Raw genomic sequence first — 17,571 nt, 5'->3', positions numbered from 1 at the left:
GACATAATGTCCACATGTGTTTCATTTACATTTTTTTTAAACACAGTTTACAAACATCACCAGCCCGAACTACCACAAAGTCCACAGGGGCTACTATTATCCATGTTTTGATTATGGCCAACAGTAAATTCGAGTATGTTCGTCAGTTTGAAGAGGTGGACAAGTTGCTTCCCAACTGCTGGATTGTCATGAGATTAGATGGAAGAGGTTTTCACAAGTAAATATAAAATATAGAATTTAGTAATGTATAATATTTTACAATACATGTCTTCAGTTTTATCACTTGGTCACTTGACTTGGTGGGTCTTTTTGGTATCAAAATCTGTCAGCCTTTCTCCTTTTGTTTTAAATTATTTTACTTTAGTCATTTTAAACACGGAGCCTGGAGGAATATCTGTTTGCCTTTGTTTACTGCTTAATTCAAGTGTAAATGTACATTTTGAATCATTTTAATATTTTTTATAATCATTGTTATTGTTAATATAATTATTATTAATGATTAAATATTTTGCTCAGAAATAAAGTCGGAGTCAACTTCTCTTTGCCTTAGTTGCGATAATCGAAACCACTCTCAATCCTCCCGACAGCGTCTGAGATCTGGTCTGCAACCCGACCATCGCGAGGATGGAGGGTTTCGATTAACACAACATTCTTTGTCTCTGAAAATAAAATTGCTTGTTTTTTCACCTAGTTGATTGCTCAACTACATTATCTTGGATCTTTAAATTGCAATAATCGTAACCTGTCCATGTTTTTCTTTGTTTGGGGTTTCCTTCTCTAAAACTCAACATTTCTTGAGCAGATTCTTTTTTTCTCCTGGATTGTTGGGTGTACTTGTGAGTTAAATTTGTAAAATGTACACTTTTTTTGCTTCAATCAAACAGATTTGCAGACACACATGGCTTCCGGAAACCAAACGACACAAGAGGATTGTCCCTCATGAACTTCTGCGCTGAGTGCGTGATGGAAGAGTTTAAGGATGTCGTACTTGCCTATGGGCAGAGCGATGAGTACAGCTTTGTGTTCAAGAGAGAGACAACACAGTTTAGCAGAAGGGCGAGGTAGCATATTTATCTTGGCACAATTAATTTGTTAAAGCAAAAAATCGAAAATATTGCTTATTAGATTCCTGCTTAACAAAAATGAGCAGGATATCAGTTGCAAACTGCACTATATATAATGGTATTTCGGCTGGTAACCAAATTCTGGTAAGCAAAATTTTCAGCTAGGCAAACAGATCAGAAGTGCTAGGCAAACAGATCAGAAGTGTTTGATTTTCCCTGGAGGAAGAAAAAACCCAAGGGCCCTGTGAAAAACCCTTGTGGCACAAGAGAGACCCAGCAAACAACTTCACTCACATTATGGCCCAAGCAGGGAATCAAACCAGTTGGTGAGAGTCGAGCCCTTTGTGTACCAGCCACCCATGCATTGTTTTGAGGCAAATAATCCTTTAAACTAATATGGTCTTCTTTGTCTTTTGCAGTAAACTAATGACCAACATGGTGTCTCTCTTCTCATCATCCTTTGTGTTCCATTGGAGGAAATATTTCCCCGATCAGCAGCTTCTCTACCCCCCAGCCTTTGATGGTCGGATCGTCCTGTATCCAAGCAACCTAAACCTCAGAGACTACCTCAGCTGGAGGCAGGCAGACTGTAAGTCTGAGACAGAAAATACTTTGTGATGCATTATTCGTACCAAAATTCATCCGAGAACCCCTCCATCAATTTACCAATCTCAAGCCTGATACTTCATGGAGGCAACGCAGGCGGTTGCCTCCATGCCCCCTGGTCATTGCCTTGGTGCCCTCGAAATGCTACAGTTGGAATTTACAATTTCCTCATAGGGTGCCCTTTACATTTTTAAAAACGAAGCATACAGGCCTGAGAAGGATGGAGGGTTACATTTATCACAATTGTTTCTATCCAAGAACTATCACTTAAATATCAGTCATCCACTGTGCAAAGTTTCAAATCCTACAGATTACCATTTTGATCATTATTATAGTTCCTTTAATTCAACTACAGGCCACATCAATAACTTGTACAACACATGCTTCTGGAAGTTGGTCAATGATGGCGGACTGACAAAGAAACAAGGAGAGGAGAGACTAAGGGTTCGTGAAATTTGCAGCTTTTGCGCATTTAGAGGATTTTAAAACAGTGTTTGTTCCAACTTTATGATAAACAGGCATCTAATCTCAAGAACCATCTCTGCCCTAATAGGTACCCATTTTACCCCAGGGTGGAGAGAAACAATTGTAGTAAAGTGTCTTGCTCATGGACACAAGTGTCACAACCAGGTTTCGAACCCACACTCTGCTGAGTAGAATCACAAGAGCTTGAGTTTGATGCTCTTATCCGCTTAGCTACGACACCCCAAATGTTTCAGCTGATCAGGGCAAAATTTCTGCTTAACGCTGATATCTGTGCTGTGACCACCACCTTTAAATAATAATAATAGTAACCGTATTTATAAAGCGCCTTTTGCCAAAGGATACAAAGCTCTTGGTATTATTACTGCAAGGAGTGGGACAAAGTTTGAGACCCAATCCTTAGCACCATGTAATGGTTTACAAGTTGCTGTGGCGCAATATGCTGCCAATCCAGCCAGGAACACCAGGGCGAACCTCTTTTCAGTTACTTTTTGTGCCTTGCCCCATTTCCTGTAGCTTGGCCAACACTGTCCCATTATTGAAGCCCACAATTCTTGTATTGTTTTGACCTTGCAGGGAACTTTCTCAAGTGATAAGAATGAACTGCTGTTCTCAGAGTTTGGAATCAACTACAACAATGAGCCGGAGTTGTACCGCAAAGGAAGTGTTCAGATATGGCAACCAGTAAGTGAATATTTAGATTGCACCTAAAGTTTGGTTGGGAATGCTAACCAGGGGTCGAAATTAAGTGTATTTCCATGGTAGTCAGCAGGGCTAGTGACCAATAATTTTTAGTAGCCCTGATTAGATTTTGGTAGCCCGAAAGACACATTATGTCTCGCGTCACGGCTCAAACTTTACAACACACCAATAACATAGTTCTTTATTGTTTGTGATGATGATTTTTTCATTATTTTTCCACTAGCCCGTCGGGCTATCAAACTGGAAAAATCAGTAGCCCGGCTGTAAATCTGGTAGTCCCGGGCTAGCGGGCTAGTGGCAATTTCGACCCCTGCTAACCCTCCTACTCTGTGACCATTTAATATAATCTATAGTGGTATTGAATGACAGATGATTTAGGCCAGTTTGCAATGTGATGTCGTGTGGTGAATGCACCTTACACTGTCAACCCTCCAATTGTCTGACCTTTCAACACCATCCACTGTGGTTTTGATAATGTGGTGAATGCATCTACACAGAACAGTCAACCCTCCCACTGCTTGACCTTTCACTATCATCCACTGTGGTTTTGATTGATATATAAATTATGCCAGCCTCTACAATATGATATTGTGATGAATGCATCTACAACGAACACAGTCAACCCTCTTTCTGTCTGACCATTCAGTATCATCCATTGTTGTTTACATGGATTACAGATAAACTATGCCAGCCTGCGATATGATATCAAGTGGTAAACCGTCAGTTCTGTGCATAGTTGTGCCACGTACACAATCCATGCAGTTGAGTCGTTTCAAACGCTTGAGCAACTCGCTGGAAATTTTTACCAAGAGGATGAAGATTAAAGTCACTAGTGTTTTGTTGTAGTCAACTAAAGTCTGTGTCATGGGCCCACTTTCATTGAGCTGCTCAAACAAAAAAAGTACCTAAGCACAACAACAAAACTATACTTACAAGAACAAGGTTACCAGCCAAAATTCCATGTCTCATGTACAATCTGTGACTGATATCCTACTTATATTTGCTTTAGCAGAAAAGCGTTAAGCAATATTTTCTGCTTCAGCATTGCTATGAAATTGGGTCCTGATGTCACACACTTTACAATGCATATCTTTGAATCTCATAAAGTTTTATTTTATTTGTTTGGTGTGTGTTTGTGTGTGCAGACGACGGAGGTAACGGTGAAACAGTGCAAGAGCAAAGAGTCTGATGAGATGCTGAGGCGAGAGGTGGTTCGGACAAGGAGAAAAGTTACGCTCTTCCACACGGACATCATCGGTGACACCTTCTGGACAGAACATCCCGAAATATTAGGAGCTTCTAGCAGTTGACGTCTGTTAACTTAGTTTTTTTTCTATTCAATTAGGTTTTTAATTCCTTGGGTTGGTTAACTCCGAAGAAAATTCCTTGCCCTTTGTATTGTATTCCTTGTATTTTGTGGACTTTTTTTAGCTTTTGGGGTGATCGTTTTCCTTTGAAAATATTCCAAAGGTCGTGGGTTTGAATTTACCCGAGTAAGATGCAGGCAAACAACTGTAACTTCACTAAAAAATACGAAATTCCAAAAATTTCAATTTTGATGGTAAAACTGTGACTAAATATTTTAAAAGAGGAAATCAGCTGATCCGAAGAAAAGTTGCATGCCTGAATATGCCTGTGATTTTTTTTCACAGAGCTCGGGAATATACTGAGTATATACAGTGCTACCACACATCGATGTATATGGATAAAACAAAAGTTAATATTTGAAAGTATCGTTGCCTCAATGAAAACTTGGTGTGACAAAGGAAATACAACAAAGGTTCTCATAATAAGCACTGGGTTTTTATCAAGGAAGAAATTTCATGCTAAGCAAAGTTTCGTGCTTAGCAGCTCTAATGAAATTGTGCCCTGGCCATAAGCCATCTGCCACAGTATGCTGGAATCTCGGATTACTCCGAGTTATCTCTATTGAGCTGGAAACACTTTGGGAGTCAAAATTCACGCACAAATTATGGTAAGCGTTGTAAATGGTGTGCTGCCTCAAGTGCATTCTTTGCTGTATAACATACAGTGACTCCCAAACTTGTGCAACTTAGATTATTGTGATGATGTCATTACATATAGGAGAATTAGGTGTTTTACTGTACTGAACCATTCCTTGAACATTTTTCAAACAATCTCTATTTATACATTCCACTCTCGTTAAAATAAGATTTCATGAACATTGTTATAAAGGGGATCAACAGCAAAACAAAGAAACATGAACCAGAAATGAGATTCAGGACTTGTACTCTTTATAAGCACAATATCTTTGTAATAAGGGTGTATCTATACATTGCAGCTTCATTGAATCTATCCGAGTCCACGTAACATTTCAGATAAATACTACATTATTCAGTTTTACATATTTTTAATAATATTATTACAATAACTTGATGGTACTGATAAAATAAAGCAGTATTTCTTTACAATGCAAAGACAAAAAGTGGAGAATTGTATTATTGTTTCAGTGATTTAAACATTATCAAAAAAAAGAGATTTGTTTTTAAAATTAATCTCAGGGCTTGATACAGGGTTTGTTTGATTAGCTTCCGAGGTCAACCCCGGTGTGCTTACCCAGGTGAGCCCCTGATATTACTTGGAGTGCGTTTTAGCGACCCCAACCAGAAAATTTGGTCATCGGTTGAGCATTTGTGCATTTTCGGTTGAATCACTGTGATGATGATGTTCAGACCAAACAGTAGTCGACTTGTTCACTCGGTTGGGCTTGGTTGGAGTCGCCAAAACGCACTTCTAATCGAACCCAAACTTCGCAATGCAACTTGGGACCTGCCGACCCGGAACAACTTTCACTGTATGCATTTCGTCCAAAACTTTTCTTTGGATTCAGAAAAAGATCGCTACAAAAATTGGTTTTCAAGTAATACTGCCATGTAAAAAAATTTAACACGCCCACAAAAATAAGCATATTTCAAATTTAAGAGAACAAAATGCTCACGAGAATGTGTGTAAAACTTCCTGAAAGTGTCCATCTGGATTACAAAGAAATGTAACCATCGAGAAATGTTTTTGTTGAGGTCATGCACCTAGTTCAGCCCCAAGTAACCCGCTCCACAAGTGGGTTACTTGGGGCTGACCGGGGTGTGCCACACATCAAAGTTAATATAATGCACTGGGGTCATACCTGGGTTGACCTGGGGAAGCTTATCAAAACCCATCCATATACATGTAGTGATGAAATCAGTTAAAGTTGACAGCAGATTGAATTGCATAACCTGCAAGTAGCAGTAGAATAAAGCAAGACAGTTCCCTAAGAACAACTCTACCTGGCAAGTAGATACACACATGGTGTTACCGCAAACCAAATGTACAAGTAAAAGTAACTTATGAGTTTAAGTAATGCATACTTTTTTACAAAAAAGTAAATGAGGGAATCAATGTGTGGTGAAGAGGTTTTCAACTAGTGGTTTGATCCCAACGAGGCCTGGTTCTTGATAATTTTACCGAGATGAAGTCGAGGTAAATTATCAAAACCAGGCCTTGGCGGGTTTAAACCACTAGTTGAAAACCGATTCAACACACTTTGATTCCCATTCATAATTACCTTTTCGGTCAAAAACATCATCACTTTTTGGTAAAAAAGTAAAATAAATGCAATTTATAATTTTTAAATGATTTCTTTCAACACAACACCCCTCCAGCTATGAAATGGTAAAGCCCTCCGCCATCCTAGGGTAAACAACTCCTTATAAGGGAATGCTGTGCGCGATGCACGTATCGCGTGATGTGGCACAACTGTTTCAGCCGTTGCTCTCGACCAATAGGAATGAAGAAACTGTCTTATAAGAACAGGTGCTAGGTCACGTGTCACGACCATGAATTAACACTTTTTACCGGTCATAAACAAAGGTTTATACACACCCACGTGACGCGCTCTCCACCAACAGGAATAGCGAAACTGTCTGAGGTATTTATGAGTGAAGGATCATGGGGTAAACTTGAACCATACCTGGCTTGACGCTTTGCATCTGGATTTGTGTGAAATATCCAATGCTGAGAAACACAGTAACTCCAAGAGTACAATATTCTTGCAAATGTCTCAGTCATCATAAAAAGTTATTTCATCACTTAGTGCCTGTTATTGAATTGAATAACTAGCTTTTAAGAAGCAAGTAGTCTTGCAGCGATGTTGGTAAGGGTAGTTCAGTCACCCTGTTCAGCTTCCTGCAGCCGAGAATCTTTCTAAGAGTAACTCTACAGCAGTGCTGTAAGCTCCTAGGCGAGCTGAAAAGTTCCCTAAGCCATTTCAGCTTCTCCTTGGCGATATTGCTGACGTCCTCGGCGAGCATCCCCGGTGGCCGTTCAGGAACCGGGAGAATCCACGCGGCACGTACCACTGCAGTGAGCACCGAATCGTCGTCGTCCTCATTGTACACCTCTTGCTGTAGAAGCGTCTGTCCGTGATAACTGAGGTTGAAATCTGCGCCGTGCTGTATGAGATGTATTGCGCATTGAGGGCGCCGCGTAGGTCGGCTGGGGTCGGAGGTGATGAGTTTGAAGGTGCGACTGAGACGAAACTCAGCTGTGTGAAAGTTGTGCAGGTGAACATCAATATTTGGCTCAAAGGCAACCAACTTCAGTGGTTTGATACCTGAACAGTTCAGAGAAAAAAGTGGTGTGATTTATCTTTAATTACTTCCACAATAAAAAAACTTTACCGTGCTTTTGTGAAAATTCATTTACTGTCAATTGCAAAACCGTGGCCGTAAGCCACAACCCACAATCTGCCGTGGTATGCTGAAATCTCGGACAGATCAGACTTTTCCTTTTTTTTTTTTTTTTTTGGAGCCAGAGCCCAAACCCAGGTTTGAGGAAGGCCCTTTGTTCAACTGCCCTCACCTGTCATTCCATGATTGTATCGAGATGAACCAGTCCCTCCGATTGGCTGATCAACATCCACCTCCCGACCATAGGCCAATAGGGTCTCCATCATCTCGATGGAGAAGCTTCCAGATGGCAGCGAGGCAAAGTGTAGCGCGTTGAGACCCACAGAGTTTTGGTGGTTGACGTCCGCCCCTCGAAGGAGAAGTTCTCTGACGCAGTTGACCAAGCCTCGACGGACGCAGTCATGGAGCGGGATGTCACCTGAAAGGAGAAACCATAGATTTGCTGAGATGTAGAACAATGAGCTATTCCAACAGCTTTATGCCCCATACTGCATCTCTTTGGAACTCCTTGCCTGGTGCATGTTTCCCTCCATCGTTTGATATAGACTGTTTTAAGAGGAATATCAATTCCTACCTTCAGCTCCCATGAGTTCTTTTCACATTCAAAAATTTGTAAAAAATTTCATTTTTGAGATATCGCCAAATATTTTAAGCGGTTTTTTAAAACTCAAAATTATGTTGTTTTGGTTTTTTTTTTTGTGGGGGGCCAACTTGCTCTCAGAATTTACTTGCACAGTCTATAGCCATCAATCTGACCTCTGAGCTCTAAAAGAGTTTGTCCCTCCCCACCCCCCCCCCACTTTACCTGTGCCAAGTGTACTGGACGTGAAGACACTATCCCCTTCGGTCAGCCTCAGCAAACAAAGAATGCACTCTTCACTTCCAATCTGGGCAGCCCAGTTGAGACATGTGAGGTTGTAGGAGTCTCGTTTGTTGTAGTTGGCATGGCCGTGGGTCAGGAGGACCTCGATGCACCCTACGTGACTCTTTTTGGCTGCTAGGTGGAGCGGGGTGCTTCCTTTGCTGTATGGCTCTAAAGGTAATAAGAAAGAGCAGATTAAAAGGTATTATACAGGATTGGTTAAAAAAAAAACAATGCTTAAAGCCATTGGACCCTTTCGGTTCAGAAAAAAAAATAAAAGTTCACAGATTTACAAATAACTTACAGGGTTTACAGAAGGCAATGGTGAAAAACTTCTCCTGAAATATTATTCCATGAAATGCTTTACTTTTTGCGAAAACAGCAAAACAGTATAAATTCTCCTTAACGAGAATTTCGGATTTATTTTTAACACATGTCATGACACGGCGAAACGCGCGGAAACAAGGGTGGGGTTTTCCGTTGTTTTCTCCGGACTCCGATGACCGATTGAGCCTAACTTTTCACAGGTTTGTTATTTGATATAGAAGTTGTGGTACACAAAGTGTGGGCGTTGGACAACACTGTTTACCGAAAGGGTCCAATGGCTTTATTTTGATGGAAACAAATAGCGAGTGGCCTGACATTTTGACCCCAACAGAGTCTTACTCATAGGTTAAATGATAACACAACAAAGATAAACAGGATTTGAACTGCCTCTAGCGTCCGGGCAATCTCGGTGGTCTAGTCGGTAAGAAATCTGCTCTAGATGGGAAAAGGTCATGGGTTTGAATTTCACCCAGTAATATGCCTTTGACCATTGTTGACTTTTTAATCACAGGACTCGGGAGAGTACTGATTATGTGCTTATACACATCACTGTACGAGTTAAAGACTTTGGACTCTATTGGTAATTGTCAAAGACCAGTGTTCTCACTTGGTCAATCTCACATATGCATAAAATAACAAATCTGTGAAAATTTGAGCTCAATTGGTCGTCTAAGTTGCGAGATAATAATGAAAGAAGAAAAAACCCTTGTCCCACGAAATTGTGTGCTTTCAGATGCTTGATTTCGAGACCTCAAATTCTAAATTATGAGGTCTCGAAATCAAATTCGTGGAAAATTACTTCTTTCTCAAAAACTACATTTCTTCAGAGGGAGCCGTTTCTCAGAATGTTTTATACTATCAACCTCTCCCCATTACTCGTAATAATCAAGAAAGGTTTAATGCTAATAATTATTTTGAGTCATTACCAATAGTGTCCACTGCCTTTAAACCAAATAATAAACATTAACAGGTACATATGTATAATGGTGTCACAAAAGCAGTTAAGTGGAAATAGTTGATAGAGATGAAAACAGCTGTGATGAACAAAGAGGAGGGTAGTTTTAACAACAAGGGGGAATGGGTAAAGCACCAGCTGACATTGTGCAATAAAGCAGGTCAAACTTTAGCGTCAGTAGTACAGGTAGGTAGGAACTTTCACTTGATCACAGTCAACTAAAGGCATATTGGTAATTCCTCAAAATTATTATTAGCATAATACCTTATTTGGTAACGAGTAATGGGGAGAGGTTGGTAGTATAAAACATTGTGAGAAACGGCTCCCTCTGAAGTGGGGTAGTTTTCGAGAAATAAGTAACTTTTCACGAATTTGATTTTGAGACCTCAGATTTAGAATTTGAGGTCTCGAAATCAAGCATCTGAAAGCACACACTTGTGTGACAAGGGTGTTTTTTCTTTCATAATTATCTCGCAACTTCGATGACCAGTTGAGCTAAAATTTTCACAGGTTTGTTATTTTATGCATATGTTGAGATACAGCAGGTGAGAAGACTGACTGGTCTTTGACAATTACCAATAGTGTCCACTGCCTTTAAACTATTAACACCTGACCTAGAATTTTATTTTTAAAAGGGCAAGGTCATTTCCATTTTGCAAAGGGCACTTCTATTGCAAATATAGGGAACTTTTAGTGGGGCACCAAGACCAAGATCAGGGTTACGGAGGCCATCGCTCTGTGTAATACCAGGCCTGTAACAGGCTTACTTTTAAACACACCAGGTCGGTTGTAGTCTTCAGTCCCAGCATTGACATCAGCTCCAGCATCAATAAACAATCGGACGCAGTCGCTGTGACCGTGAAGGCAGGCAGTGTGGAGGGGTGTGACCTTGTATCTATCGCCAGTATTCACGTCAGCTGAGAATGGTCAACAAAAATGAAAGACAAACTGATGACAATGCCAGTGTAGATGATGGTTATATATATAGTCATGGCAGACTGGAAAATAATTTGCACAGGAACACCTTATTCTTGATGTAAGTCAACCTTCAAAACACCCTCCTTGGTTCTAATTATTTCCTTTTGTCCCTGTCCCGTTTCAATCTTCTGTCATATCTTTTCTCAGAAGAAAAAGAAATCGCACAATCTTCCTTTCAAACCAATAAGCATTATGTAATAGGGCCTGTGGAATATAACTCTTAAATTTGCAAAAAAATATATCTTAATATGGTTTCTTTCATTATATCATTATTTCTTTTTCTAAATTTCTTAAAATCTATTTTAGCCTGTATTGGTATCCAATGAACATCCTTATAGAATGGGTGTGATGGACTCTGTAATATATCAACACTAGAGGGCGCTATTTCCACAACCCTTGTAAGCTAGCCATGAGTTACTGATGAATAAACATGTATCATTACTCTGTGTATACCTCCATCTTCCAGCAGCATCTTGGCAATCTTGTACTGTTCCTTGGGGGCACTGGCTGCCCCCATGAGGGGGGTAGTGAAGTTCTCTCCAGAGTAAGCATTATGCTGGATGTAGGTTTCTGCCTCGACAGATGCTCCCTATAATTAAAGACAGATTGATGGAAATTATACCAAAAACTTTAAAGCCATTGGACCCTTTTGGTTCAGAAAAAAAAGTTCACTGATTTACAAATAACTTACAGGGTTTACAGAAGGCAATGGTGAAAGACTTCTCCTGAAATATTATTCCATGAAATGCTTTACGTTTTGAGAAAACAGCAAAACAATATAAATTCTCGTTAACAAGAATTACAGATTTATTTTTAACACATGTCATGACACGGCGAAACGCGCAGAAACATGGGTGGGTTTTCCCGTTGTTTTCTCCCGACTCCGATGACCGATTGAGCCTAAATTTTCACAGGTTTGTTATTTGGTAGAAGTTGTGGTACACTAAGTGTGGGCCTTGGACAACACTGTTTACCGAAAGGGTCCAATGGCTTTAAACAGGAATTAACAAATTCATTGCATGTGACGCTCCTGGGGCTGATTTCACAAAGGGCTTCTAAGATTGTCGGAATTTAACTGTGAGGGGGTCTGTGAATCAATCTTTAATGCTATTAAAGCAAAGTGCAATGTTATGATGGCAATACTGACAACTCATCTGAAGATGAATCTTAGTGCATTGTGAAATTAAGTTGCGATAACATAACCCTCCTCCTGCCGGCGAAGAGGGTTACGTTATCGCAACTATGTGAAATTGAGCCCAGGGCGTGTTACTAACCAATTTACTAACGAGGTCAAAAATCAAGGTCACAGCTAGTAACAAACCCCTTGGTTTTGGGCTACCCTCATGTGTCCGTTGATTTGTTAACAAATAAATTAAATAAAACAAAAATTTACCAAGCCCCCACCTCCACTACTACTGCCCACCTCTGTACCAAAACCAACAGCAGAATTTAATTCACAATTTTTTTTAGTTGTCTGAAGGGGGCCCAATTTCATGAAGAATGTATGCACACAAATTTGCCAAGGCTAACTACCGGTAAGCACTAACTAAGCAAAGAACAATAAAATTATGCTTCTTAGCAGAAACTTTACCAGCCAACCATAGAATTTTCTATGCAGTAAATGAGTATTGTTTAATAAATAAAGGATTTGGGTACTTTTTGTAACACAAAACACAACAATGTCCACAGATTTACATTAAACTTCCACCGTTTAAAGATAAGGAAGGTAGAAAGGGTACCTTTATATATTATTCATAAATACCCCAAACAGTTTCTCTACTCCTATTGGTGGAGAGCCCGTCAAGTGGGGGTGTTTAAACGGTTGAAAATGACCAGTGTTTATAACCGGCTGGCTTCCGCGTGTCTGCGCGCAAGATTGTCCTGCAGTACGCGCAATTCATAGCTATGTAACAGCGCGTAATTTATTTCTAAGCGCATGCGCGTAACCTATTTTTAAGCGCGCGCGCATACATACAACCAACGCACAAAGTTTTTGAAATAAATATTTCAAACCTTGAATTTTCAACTGTCAAAGTGTCTGTAATTGTATTTTTTGTACGATTTTTAACAAAAGTGCATTGATGAATGGGAATAAAAGAGTATTGACTCGTTCTTACACGTCCGTTTAAACCCTTGCAGGGTCGTTGCCGTGCGATAAATGACATTGTTTTACTCATTTCTCAAAAACTACAGCACCTCAGCAAGTGATATTTTCATGGAAGCTTTCTACCATTATAATCTTCAAAAATCAAACTGTGTTAGGGGTAAGTTTAAAAAAACATTTGTAAATCTGTAGACATTGTCACTTTGTTGTGTTTGTTGTCCTACAAAAAGTACACAAAACCTTAGTTGCGATAACGTAACCCTCCTGCCGACCGCCGTCGGCAGGAGGGTTACGTTATCACAACTAACAAAACCTTTAACACCAAGTCTAACTAACCCTATTAACATGACGACAGCTTTAACCTTTGTTATGAAATTGATATGAAATTGGGCCCAGACATAGCACTGACACCATGGGTGGTCAATAAATTGACACTGAGTAGTGAGTGTTAGTGTCAGGGGTATTCAGTGTCACTGTCAGTCAGGCTGTGTCGTGTCAGCCGTGTGAACTGGTTAAAATGTCAACTCATCATTATTATTTATTTCAAACAAATTGTCACTGCACATATGACATTGATACCAACCTTTTGCAGCAGATCAATGACAGTGTCAATGTCACCGTCAATGCAAGCATTTACCAGGCATTTGTCCAGGTTCAGCTGAGGATCATGGCCGCCAATTTTATCGAATAATTCCAGGGGATCTCCTTTTCGAGACATGGCTCAAAATGCATGACATGGCACTCATCTACCTGAATGAATACTCAATACATGATGTACATGACATCGCCAGCGTGCGTTTGTTTATGTTTGTCGAAAACAAGAGAGGGCGCTCTAAAGGTTTTATGAGTGTCCTCTGCATGCGCGGTTGTTCTTTGATCTTCGTAAACAACACATGAATGGGGCACAACTGGATGGGTTCTGAAATACTAATGTTTGCGGTGAGTTTTTAATGGCCTTTTCTTTAACATTTTTGGAAAAGTTTCCGTATGGCGCCACCACTTTTTCATTCGAAATAAAATAATATAGTATCTAATTTACCTGAATAATATATCCCTTTTTGTAAAAATTAGTGAAAAAGTGGTGGCGCCATACGGAAAGTTATTGGATAATCTTCCGCACGTCGCCACCAATTTACAATTTATCCGCCGTTAATTAACTCCAAAACCACTCAATTTTTTTTACTTAAAAAAAAAAGAGTACATGTTTGTAAACATTAAACCATTTTTTCAGTAATTGTTTGTCACAATTTATGTTAAAAAAGTAGACGCCTATCCCCTTTTGTGACATCAATCGAGGCAGACTTTGCCTCGATCCAACACGACCCCCCTCGAGTTTGCCTTCAATGCGTAGAGTAAATGCAAGTCCAAGTCGTGAGTTTGTACGTTTTGAGAAAAAAACATTGCCAACCAGGTGTATTGCTGCCGGTTGCAGCAAAACAACTAAATTTTTTCAGCGCTGATGTGCAGCGAACACTTCGAGCCGTCGTCCCAGGTCAAAATTCCAGTTGAACCTAGTTAACTGGGGTCAACTGGTGCAACTGGATAGTCACCAAACTCGCTATTTTCCATATTAAACCAACTGGGGTTAACTGTGTTTAACTAGTTTATCAACTGGTTTTCAACTAGTTCTAGTTAAACCCAGTTTAACTGGAATTTTGACCTAGAGAGAAAAGTAATTCTAAAACATGACGCCATCCGGATACCAAAATTTTTTCCAGCTAGTGGGAAGTCGAAGAAGGTACCCGAAAGACGTGACGAACCTAGAGGAGTATTTGCCCTACGCGAACAAATTCAGGTAAGTTTCAACCTTAAGGGCATGGTTTTAGCATGCGCCAAGCGTCACAAGTTTTTGTTGGCACTACATGCAATTCACCGTGCAGGGTAATCCGAGTGGACCATCCGCACAGCAGCCATAGTGCTTGCAGTCTGCTCCGTGACCGTAGTTCTGTACGTAGGCATCTTATCGATCAGGTACCCAGCAGAGTGTGCGAGGCCAGTGGTGGATTTCACAAAGAGTTAGGACTAGTCTTATCTTGAGTTACTAGTCCTAACTTAGGACTAGCTGTACATTTTTGATATCTCTTAGGACTAGTCCTATGTTAGGACTAGTCCTAACTCTTTGTGAAATCGACCCCAGACTACATATTTTCTCTTCGAATACCAAGCCTCGATTGACAACACAAACAGCGCCCGCTTGGGTCGGGCCTATTTTTTAATTTGTAAATATAATGAAAACTTATTTATTAGAACCTTAGTTAACTGCATATTCCACTCATCAAAACACATTTTTAGTGGCAACAAAAGCTTTATTTGGACAAAATACCACTTCCAGGTGACTTTAATGATTCTCTGTGGGAAAAAGTTCAGGCCATCTGCACCCTGTTTCAGGCCTGTATGGTTCGTTTTTAAAAAGGGCAAGGGCACCAAGGCATATTATTCTCTGTATGAGGAAATTGAACAATTCTACTCAGAGCTTGTCAAGGGTACCAATAAGGCAATGACCAGTGGTACTCCTAGAACTAAAAGGTTCATTCTGCTTTTATCTCCCGTGACGGGACAGAACGAACCTCATAGTTCTAGGGTAACCAGGGGGGCATCTTGGAGGCAATCGCCTTCGAACTTGCCTCTTTGAAGTATCATGCGGTCCCACTGGTGGGGAAGATGGAAGGTTAAGACTTACGTACCCCTAGGGAAAAAACTGATGTCGAATGTATTGTATCTGGTTCACTTGTCCCCCAGAAACGGTTATTCGGGATTAGATCCCATTTGGAATTACCTGTCAAAAAGGAGGTGTTGAGATGTTTCTTGTGTCAACTTTATTTAAACAAAATTGTGAATTGTTATTTTTTCCTAAAAAGATTTGTATCAATAAATGAAAAATAATTCGCGCCATTTAACTTCTTCCTCCATGTTCTCACTGTGCAGCATTTAGTAGCAGAGTATGAAATTACCATGGCGATATGCCATCTGCTTGATCCTACTGACTGTTGGAATAGTTGTTGGTTACAACTGGTGTCAAAAGTCAACCCCTCCCAAGGAACTTTGGAAGTTAAAAGAACATGTTCACCATCATCAGCGGACGCTCTCAGTTCAGGGTCGACCAGAGGTGGAAAACCCCAACACCGGGAAAGAAGCTGATTCCTTGATTTGTGATGAGAAGAACGCGGATTGCCATGAAACCAGACACGACAATTGGAAACCTTTTCTTAACTGTGCACAAATTGCAGAAGTGACATTGGAGAAGAAAATCGGTGAAGGTCTTGTCAAACAAGTAAGTCAGATTATATTTTTGGCCCGTGAATTCGCTTCGGCAAAAATTTGTGAATCTGGTCCTTGGTGTTCCATAAAGGGACCAAAGGATAAATCGCTTCTAAACGCATTGACTGTGCATTGATTATGCCATTGGTAGTTGACTGTCTGGGTAATTTTAGACGACCCTCTGGTTTGACCTCAGTGGTTGACAGCTCAACCAAGAAGATCTCCTTAAAGACACTCGGAACATGATTGAAATGTTGAGTTGTCAACCACTGGCTCTTCTCAGGACCATCACTATTCAAAGAGATTTACACATGGTGCTAGTGTTGCAACCAAGTAATTTTTGCTCTTGAAAGTCAAGTCAAGTCACAAGTTGCTCAAGTCAAGTCAAGTCACAAGTCATTTTTGCTCAAGTCAAGTCACAGTGACAAGTTCAATTTTCACTCAAAAGAGATTTACGCATGGTACCATACTACTGCAAAGCTCACCTAACTAATCAACGGTTATTTTACTTTGCCGTACACTTAGGTTTTTCTCGGAAGATGGCAAGAGATGAGGTTGGCATACGCCAACCTAAGTCATCCTCGATATCTAGAAGACTTTCTCCACGGTGCCGAGATGCTTCAAGCCATGCATGTTAGCAAACATGTTGTCCAGCTTCTTGGCTCATGCCTCGATGCCAACCCCCCAGTCATCCTAACAGAATACCATGAACTGGGATCTGCTGAAACGATCGAAGATATCTTCTCACAGCAGCTAGGCCTTGCTGACAGTAACACACTCAGGACCAGATTCCATTTGTGCTTGGACTATGCCAGAATCCTTTCTTTTTTACATTCCAGCCCGGTTGGCACACGCATCATGTGCGATAGTAACGACCCAACAAAAACACTCTCCCAGTTTTTGGTAACGAACGACCTACGTCTGGTCATTAACGACCTGGATGCCCTCCCATTGGTCGATCGCACCAGAGGATTGCTTGCTAAATGCGGCCATAGACAACTCTTCGATGACTTTGTCGCACCGGAACAGCTCTGGCCATTCCAGGACAAGGCCTTCCAAGACGAAGAAATGCCACCTTACGACGAGAAAACAGACATCTGGAAAGTACCAGATATAACTGATTTACTTCTTGGGAAGGTTGATCATAGCGACATTGTAAGGCTGCATTTATTTAAGCTCCACAAACAGTGCAAAGAAAGGGACCCATCGCTGAGACCAACTGCAAAAGAAATACTTGCAAAGTACCAAGAGATATTTGATTCCATCGTTAGTGATAGTGATTAGAAACGACTGTGTACATGTATACATACATGTACATGTACATGTTGTACATTGTAAGTCTCACGCATATTTGAACATTGGGACCTGTTGTTAAAGGAACATGTTGCCTTGGATCGGACGAGTTGGTCTATAACTGAGCGTTTGTAATCGTTTTTTATAAAATGCATATGGTTGGAAAGATGTTTTAAAAGTAGAATACAATTATCCACACAAGTTTGCCTCGAAATTGTGTGGTTTTCCTTTTACTGCGCAAACTAACACGG

The 17,571-nt window shown here is 40.4% G+C and overlaps 3 protein-coding genes across 5 annotated transcripts; 2 read left to right on the top strand and 1 right to left on the bottom strand.

Moving 5' to 3' along the window:
- The first annotated feature begins 47 nt into the window (after window positions 1–47).
- Window positions 48–4,402, top strand: LOC139940318 (probable tRNA(His) guanylyltransferase). The gene is made up of 6 exons (XM_071936521.1): window positions 48–217; window positions 885–1,061; window positions 1,484–1,653; window positions 2,026–2,114; window positions 2,730–2,837; window positions 4,001–4,402. Exons 1-6 carry the CDS (start codon window positions 114–116, stop codon window positions 4,163–4,165), a joined length of 813 nt encoding a protein of 270 aa, XP_071792622.1. The 5' UTR covers window positions 48–113; the 3' UTR covers window positions 4,166–4,402.
- Window positions 4,403–5,088: 686 nt separating this feature from the next.
- LOC139940316 (ankyrin repeat and SOCS box protein 18-like) lies at window positions 5,089–13,646 on the bottom strand. Of its 2 annotated transcripts, none has more exons than XM_071936517.1 (6): window positions 13,353–13,646; window positions 11,119–11,254; window positions 10,455–10,604; window positions 8,349–8,576; window positions 7,716–7,961; window positions 5,089–7,467 (listed from the first exon to the last, which is right to left on the bottom strand). In XM_071936517.1, exons 1-6 carry the CDS (start codon window positions 13,485–13,487, stop codon window positions 6,971–6,973), a joined length of 1,392 nt encoding a protein of 463 aa, XP_071792618.1. In that variant the 5' UTR covers window positions 13,488–13,646; the 3' UTR covers window positions 5,089–6,970. The 2 variants fall into 2 exon arrangements, with proteins under 2 accessions (XP_071792618.1, XP_071792619.1); XM_071936518.1 differs by having other exon boundaries at window positions 10,467–10,604.
- Window positions 13,641–17,460, top strand: LOC139940317 (protein O-mannose kinase-like). Of its 2 annotated transcripts, XM_071936520.1 has the most exons (4): window positions 13,660–13,708; window positions 14,488–14,564; window positions 15,695–16,040; window positions 16,553–17,460. In XM_071936520.1, the coding sequence occupies exons 3-4, from the start codon at window positions 15,711–15,713 to the stop codon at window positions 17,309–17,311; spliced, it is 1,089 nt and encodes a 362-aa protein (XP_071792621.1). In that variant the 5' UTR covers window positions 13,660–13,708; window positions 14,488–14,564; window positions 15,695–15,710; the 3' UTR covers window positions 17,312–17,460. The 2 variants fall into 2 exon arrangements, with proteins under 2 accessions (XP_071792620.1, XP_071792621.1); XM_071936519.1 differs by lacking the exon at window positions 14,488–14,564 and having other exon boundaries at window positions 13,641–13,708; window positions 16,553–17,459.
- Window positions 17,461–17,571: the final 111 nt, after the last annotated feature.

Source organism: Asterias amurensis, chromosome 8 (genome assembly GCF_032118995.1).
Source record: "Asterias amurensis chromosome 8, ASM3211899v1".
In the NCBI taxonomy this organism is placed as follows: Eukaryota; Metazoa; Echinodermata; class Asteroidea; order Forcipulatida; family Asteriidae; genus Asterias; species Asterias amurensis.
This window is presented reverse-complemented; position numbering and strand designations above follow the sequence as displayed.

Excerpts from the sequence above, each read along its gene's own strand:
- LOC139940317 (XM_071936520.1), top strand. The coding sequence starts at position 15,711 with ATGAAATTACCATGGCGATATGCCATCTGCTTGATCCTACTGACTGTT. Across the intron at positions 16,041-16,552 it reads GTGAAGGTCTTGTCAAACAA|GTTTTTCTCGGAAGATGGCA; the intron begins GTAAGTCAGATT and ends CCGTACACTTAG.
- LOC139940318 (XM_071936521.1), top strand. The coding sequence starts at position 114 with ATGGCCAACAGTAAATTCGAGTATGTTCGTCAGTTTGAAGAGGTGGAC. Across the intron at positions 218-884 it reads GATGGAAGAGGTTTTCACAA|ATTTGCAGACACACATGGCT; the intron begins GTAAATATAAAA and ends TCAATCAAACAG. Across the intron at positions 1,062-1,483 it reads CAGTTTAGCAGAAGGGCGAG|TAAACTAATGACCAACATGG; the intron begins GTAGCATATTTA and ends TGTCTTTTGCAG.
- LOC139940316 (XM_071936517.1), bottom strand. The coding sequence starts at position 13,487 with ATGTCTCGAAAAGGAGATCCCCTGGAATTATTCGATAAAATTGGCGGC. Across the intron at positions 11,255-13,352 it reads TCATTGATCTGCTGCAAAAG|GGAGCATCTGTCGAGGCAGA; the intron begins GTTGGTATCAAT and ends CTTTAATTATAG. Across the intron at positions 7,468-7,715 it reads ATACAATCATGGAATGACAG|GTATCAAACCACTGAAGTTG; the intron begins GTGAGGGCAGTT and ends TGAACTGTTCAG.